The sequence below is a fragment of the Tinamus guttatus genome, unplaced genomic scaffold, assembly GCF_059628265.1.
Source record: "Tinamus guttatus ecotype Peru unplaced genomic scaffold, ASM5962826v1 Tinamus_guttatus_pri_ptg000332l, whole genome shotgun sequence".
NCBI lineage: Eukaryota > Metazoa > Chordata > Aves > Tinamiformes > Tinamidae > Tinamus > Tinamus guttatus.
The window spans coordinates 718,538-725,105 of NW_028288866.1; the positions used below are offsets into that span (position 1 = coordinate 718,538).

The window sequence follows — 6,568 nt, forward strand, 5'->3', positions numbered from 1 at the left end:
GAAGGGGCCGTGGGAGCAAGACGACACCAGGATCTGCTCCGGCTTCAGGCACTCGGCTTTGTGCAGGGGACGAAGCCACAGCCCAGGGCGAGGGCACGGTTCGCCTGCAGCCTGCTTGGGCAGAAAGGCTCCTGCAAGAGCACTTGGTGTCGCTCCTCTCTGTTTGCAGCCCGCAGCCCCCAGGTTTTCACTTCCGGAGAAGCGGAAGATGAGGGACGGCGCGGCAGCCGCGTGCAGGACGGCGAGCACGTAGCGGCGGCCCCGCTGCCCGCCCGGGCGCCTGCCGCCCTGCACGGCTCTGCGTGCGCTGGGCACCGCGCAGACGAGGCCACGGCTTCGAGGGACCCCCTTTTTATACTGTCCCGGGAATAGGGATGCGTCTGTGAGTTGGATTTTCCTGCACTACCTGTGTCGTTGTGTGGGCTCGTTATGGAAATAAAGGAGGTGTTAATACGGCATAAATGTGTATGCCTGAAATAGTGGATTTTGCAAGTTGTGTCATTACCCCGTGAACAGGGTGCGGTCACCTGCGACTGCTTCAGTCCTGTGTCTTATTGCAACGAACTGGGCTCCCGGTACCGGGATGCTGCAGCCCTTCCCATCAGGCTCCCGGTACCGGGATGCTGCAGCCCTTCCCATCAGGCTCCCGGTACTGGGATGCTGCAGCCCTTCCCATCAGGCTCCCAGTACTGGGATGCTGCAGCCCTTCCCATCAGGCTCCCAGTACTGGGATGCTGCAGCCCTCCCTATTAGGCTCCCGGTACCAGGATGCTGCAGCTCTCTCCACCCAGCTCTGGGTACCGGGATGCTGCATCTCTCCCCATGAGGCTCTCAGTACCGGGATGCTGCAGGTCTTTTTGGGCCATTTCAGGCAACCGGTACTGGGATACTGCATCTCTCCCCATGAGGCTTCCGGTACCTGGATGCTGCAGGTCTCCCCACCAGGCTCCCGGTACCGGGATGCTGCATCTCTCTCCCCATGAGGCTCTGGGTACCGGGATGCTGCAGCCTTTCCCATCAAGCTCCCAGTACCGGGATGCTGCAGGTCTATCTGGACCGTTTCAGGCTCCCGGTACCGGGATGCTGCGTCTCTCCCCCTGAGGCTCTGGGTACCGGGATGCTGCAGCCTTTCCCATCAAGCTCCCAGTACCGGGATGCTGCAGGTCTCTCCGGGCCGATTCAGGCTCCCGGTACCGGGATGCTGCAGCCCCCCCGCTCCCCGCCAGGCCGCGGACGCTGCCGGATGCGGCGGCTGCCGGCGGGAGGTGACAGCGGCGGTGGCGGCGGGGGGGGGGGGGTCCCGGGCGGGGCGGAGCATCCGGGCGCGATGGCGGCGGCGGCGGAGGAGCAGGAGCAGGAGCGGGAGCGGGAGCTGGAGCTGGCGGGGCGGCCGGGCGGGCGGCGGCCGCTGCGCGGGGACGCGGCCGAGGCGGCCCCGGCGGCCGAGGGCTCCCCGGGCGGCGCGCGGCGCCTCTTCAGCCCCGCGAGCGAGTTCCGCGAGTTCTCGCGCCGGCAGCTGCGGGACATGGAGCGGCTCTTCCGGCAGTGAGTGCCACCGCGGGGACCCCCTGCGCCGCGGCCACGGCCTGGCAGGTGACACCCCCCCGGGATGCCCTCCCTGCGCCTGTGGGGAGGAATCGCCCCCCGCTCCTCGTGGGAGGGACCCCGGTTGTGTCTCCCCCGCTCCAAGGAGCCCCAGGGCTCCCTCCCCTTGCAGGAGGGACCCCAAGACGGTACCGGGTGACACCTCTGGCCGCGGAGCCCGTGCAGGAAGGTGGAGGCCGACTGAGGGGGGCGGGAAGGCCGCACGCGGCGGCCGCGCGTCCTCGGCTGCTCCAGAGCCGTCATCCGGCCGCGGTGGCCGGGATGCAGCAGCACGAGCCGCGCGGCGCCTTTGGCAGCATCCCCGGCTGCCGCTGCCAAGCGCCGCGCTCGATGGGAAGCGAGTTGGAAAAGCCCCCTCGGGGACCGTTTGCGGCTTGGACGGCGCCCCGAGTCAGCAGCTCTGCTGGGACCGCGGTGGCCGGAGATGGTCGGAGAGCCAGGGTGGGGATTTGGGGATGGAGGAGGGTGCCAGGAGCTGCCCGTTGCCGCGCAGGTACGACGCCGGCAGGGACGGCTTCATCGACCTCATGGAGCTGAAGCTGATGATGGAGAAGCTGGGGGCGCCGCAGACGCACCTGGGTCTGAAGAACATGATCAAGGAGGTGGACGAGGACCTGGACAGCAAGCTCAGCTTTCGGGAGGTGCGGGGCCGGGCCGGGGGGGACCTTAGCAGTGGAAGGAGACGCGGCCTCCGCGCGGTGGCGAGAACACGGTGGCTCCAGCGTGAGGGCGCTGATGGCCGTCTCCTGTCGCAGTTCCTGCTGATCTTCCGCAAGGCGGCGGCGGGCGAGCTGCAGGAGGACAGCGGGCTGCACGCCCTCGCGCGCCTCTCCGAGATCGACGTCTCCACCGAGGGCGTGAAAGGCGCCAAGAGCTTCTTCGAGGCCAAGGTGAGCGGCGCGCGGGGCGAGCGACCGTGCGGTGGGACAGGGCCTGCGAGCGGCCGTGCGGTGGGACGGGGCCTGCGCCGGCCCCGCTCCACGTGCCGGCGTCCGCAGGCCCAAGCCATCAACGAGGCGAGCCGCTTCGAGGAGGAGATCAAGGCCGAGCAGGAGGAGAAGAAGAAGCAGGCGGAGGAGCTCAAGCAGCGGAAAGCGGCCTTCAAGGAGCTGCAGTCCACCTTCAAGCAGTGACGGGCGCGGCGGCCAGCCCACCGCATGCACCGGAGACGCCGCGCGCTGCCGCGTGCTGCCGCTCAAGCCGGCCAACGCCGCGGTGCCCCCACAACGCCTCCTCCCGTAGATGTTCTTCGTGGAAACGTGTGTCCGCAGCCCATCGCCTCGCTGTGCCCCGCGGCGGAGCTGGCGCCCGCCGCCACCTTGTGCTCTGGGTCCCTGGTGAGCCCCCGCGCAGCTCCGGCGGGGCCCGGGGCCGGAGGAGGACAGGAGGGAGCCCCGGGCTGCCGTTTTGTTTTGCATGTGCTGTGATTTCCCCTTGTCTTGTCCCCCGTGGCGGCGCGGCCTTAATGCCCCGCCAGGCCCTGGGCTTGCAGCTCGCCGGGACGTGGGGCCAAGGAGCCGTCGCGCTGTGTGCGGAGCCGCCCCGGCGTCGCGGCGCCCGCGCTGCAAAGCGCCCGGCCAGCTGCTGGGTGCGGAAGGCAGAGGTTTGCTCCGTGTCATGTGGACGTCACTTTATTTTGGTATTGGCTAGACAAGAAGATCATCGATGAAGGGAGAAGCTTTATTTTTTTTACCCTTTTTTTTTTTTTTTTCACCCTTTTCCTTCATGTTGCAATGAGCCAAAAAGGAAACATTATAGCCCATAGCTCGTCCCGCAGGCCACGTGGCTTCCCCAGGGGGCACAGGTGGCCCAGGGCCTGGAGGGAGGTGCGTTGCTCCATCCAGCATTACAGGTGTGGGTTTCTTTTCTTTTTAAATCCCAAATAAATATTATATTTCCTAAGTGTGTGTGTGTGTGATGCAACATGAGGGGCTGGGGGGATGCGACAACGGCGCCGGGTGGCCTGGGAACGCACAGGTGCCCAGAGGGGACGTGGGCGATGGTGGAGCGGGCGCCATCCGTGTTCCGGCGCACGCCAGGCTCGCCGTGGACGATCCTCCATCGCCCCAGTGCCTCTCCGGCTGGAGCCCAGGTGCAGGCAAGCGCGGCCGCCCGCAGCGGGGACGTTGCCCCAAGGTCCCATGCGGTGGCGGTGCCGGCCCTGGGGCCACCTGCATCTGTGTGCGAGGGCGGCAAGATAGCAGAGCGGGAGGGCCTTGGCCACGACCTCGAGCTGGGCTGAGGCCTCATGGCGGGGGCCGTGGGACACAGCCCAGGTGCCACCGGTGCCACCGCGCATGGGGACGGCCATAAATACGGGGAGGCGCGCGGCGGCGGGCAGCGTCTCCACCATGCTGCTGTTCCTCGCCCTCGCCGTGCTGCTGGGTTACGGTAGGTGCGGGAGACATGGCCGCCACCATCGCTAAGGCACCTTCCTCCTCATGACACCCTCGCTATGGCACCTTCCTCCTCATGACACCCTCGCTAAGGCGCCTTCCCCCTCACCCCGCCATCACTAAGGTGCCTTCCCCCTTGTGCCATCCTCGCTAAGGCGCCTTTCCCCTCACCCCGCCATCACTAAGGCGCCTTCCTCTTCATGATGCCCTCCCTAAGGCACCTTCTCCCTCATGCCGCCATCGCCGCGCCGCCTTCCCCCTTGTGCTGCCATCGCTGCAGCACCTTCCCGCTTGCGCTTCCCTCACTAAGGCGCCTTCCCCTTCGTGACACCTTCACTAAGGCACCTTCCCCCTCGCCCCAACATCGCTAAGGCGCCTTCCCCCTCATGACACCCTCACTAAGGCGCCTTCCTGTTCACGACGCCCTCCCTAAGGCACCTTCTCCCTTGTGCCGCCATCGCCGCGCTGCCTTCCTGCTTGCACTTCCCTCACTAAGGCGCCTTCCCCCTCGCACTGCTGCCATTAACGCGCCTTCCCCCTCCCGCCCCACAGCCTCGGGCTGCGGCAGCCCAGCCGTGTCGCCGCTGCGCTGGCGCGTGGTGGGCGGCGAGGACGCGCGTCCCCACAGCTGGCCCTGGCAGGTAGGAGCGGGGCGCGCAGGGCGCCGCGCGGGGGCCATGGCGGCCGGCGGGCGCTGACGTGGCGCCGCGGCGGGCGCAGGCCTCGCTGCAGTACCGCTTCCTGGGCATCTGGAGCCACACGTGCGGCGGCACCCTCATCAGCGACCGCTGGGTGCTCACGGCCGCCCACTGCATTAGGTGAGTGGGGCAGGGGGACGGGGACGCCGCCGCGGCCGGGAGCTCACGGTGCCGCCTGCCCGCCCGCAGCTCCAGCCGCACCTACCGCGTGGTGCTGGGCAAGCAGAACCTGGAGGAGGCGGAGGAGGGCGCCGTGAACGCGGCCGTCGAGAAGATCATCGTGCACGAGAAGTGGAACTCCCTCTTCATCACGTAAGGCCCGGGCGGCAGTGAGGGGGACGTGCCAGCCCCGCCACCGCCGCAGCCGGTGCCTCCTGCACGGCGCCTGCCTTTTGCAGCAACGACATCGCCCTGGTGAAGCTGGCGGAGCCGGTGCAGGAGAGCGAGAGCATCCAGCCCGCGTGCCTGCCGCCCGCCGGGCTCGTGCTGCCCCAGGACTACCCCTGCTACGTCACCGGATGGGGACGCATCCGCAGTAAGAGGGACGGGGTGTCCCAGCAAGCGCCATTTGCCCTGCAACCCCCCAAGCCAGGGCATCTCTGCGCTGGGGAGGTGCACCCGGGGCTGCGGGTGGCCTGGGGTGGCTCCTGGGGACCTTTGGGGAAGGCAGGGAGGAGGCTGCAAGGTGGCATCCCAGGGAAGGGCCCTGAATCCATCTGGCCGCGCTAGAGCGGTGGGAGAAGGTGCGCGGCGGTGGCAGACCCGGTGCCTCCATTGCAGCCAACGGGCCGCTGGCTGACGTGCTGCAGCAGGCACTGCTGCCCGTGGTGGACGAGGCCACATGCACACAGAGCAACTGGTGGGGCAGCACAGTGACGAGCAAGATGGTGTGCGCCGGCGGCGACGGCATCGTCTCGGGCTGCAGCGTGAGTCACCGCCGGGCACGGAGGCAGCAGCTGGTTCGGGAGCTCGGGGGGGAACAGGAGCTTCGGGAGAACTGCTTCAAGCTGTCCCCACGATGGGCAGGGCGATTCGGGCGGCCCCCTGAACTGCCAGCGCGACGGGCTCTGGGAGGTGGACGGCATCGTCAGCTTCGGCTCCTCGCTGGGCTGCAACACGCTGCGGAAACCCACCGTGTTCACGCGCGTCTCCGCCTACATCGACTGGATCAACGAGGTGGGTGCGCGGCCGGGGCCGGCGCCGCGGCCGGGCTGCGGCCGCCTCTCACCGCGCTCCTCCTGCTTTGCCATCTGCAGAAAATCAGCGCCAACTGAGGAGGCGGCCGGGCCAGGCCCCAGCAAGCTGCATAAAGGAAAAATGCCTCTCCCTGCCTCGCTTGTCCGTGTGGTTATTTGGAGGGGCAGGGCGGTGGGTTGCAGCCTTGGGAGATGCTGGGATGAAAGGGATGAGTCCTCATCCTTTGGCCACCAAGGCCCCACCATGGGAAGTCCCACAGGGCTTGGGGACATCCAGAGAGCCCCTAAGAGGAGCTGGCATTTCCTCTGGTCTTTGTCAGAGCACAACAGTGCTCGAGTAGCACAAAGCTGACATTTCTAACAGAATTCCTCTCCACGGAGTAGCTTTTAATGTTCTAGTATAGAAAAGTGGTGCTTAATGTAAGACCCATCAAAGATCGGAAGGGTAAGAAGGCACAGAGAGGAGAAGGATGAGCCCGGAGTGCAGATGCAGGGGAACGGCGAGACACGGACACGCGGCCGGCGCTGGGGGGGACGACAGAAAGCAAAGGGGAACTTGTCCAATTTTTATTTACAAAGATGGGGCGTTTGACTGCGCATGGAGTGAGGATTCAGTGGCACAAGTACTTCATCCCTCTTCTCTTTTACTCATCTCTGAGTTTCAACCACAACC

The 6,568-nt window shown here is 66.9% G+C and overlaps 2 protein-coding genes across 2 annotated transcripts; both read left to right on the plus strand.

Annotated features, from left to right (window-relative positions):
• Positions 1-1,419: 1,419 nt before the first annotated feature.
• Positions 1,420-2,739, plus strand: EFHD2 (EF-hand domain family member D2). The gene is made up of 4 exons (XM_088529591.1): positions 1,420-1,545; positions 2,099-2,246; positions 2,361-2,495; positions 2,604-2,739. The coding sequence occupies exons 1-4, from the start codon at positions 1,526-1,528 to the stop codon at positions 2,736-2,738; spliced, it is 438 nt and encodes a 145-aa protein (XP_088385717.1). The 5' UTR covers positions 1,420-1,525; the 3' UTR covers position 2,739.
• A 1,163-nt stretch (positions 2,740-3,902) lies between these two features.
• CTRC (chymotrypsin C) lies at positions 3,903-6,023 on the plus strand. Its single transcript, XM_088529475.1, has 8 exons — positions 3,903-3,996; positions 4,554-4,642; positions 4,722-4,819; positions 4,889-5,011; positions 5,098-5,234; positions 5,480-5,625; positions 5,726-5,875; positions 5,956-6,023. Exons 1-8 carry the CDS (start codon positions 3,903-3,905, stop codon positions 5,971-5,973), a joined length of 855 nt encoding a protein of 284 aa, XP_088385601.1. The 3' UTR covers positions 5,974-6,023.
• The last annotated feature ends 545 nt before the right edge of the window (positions 6,024-6,568 follow it).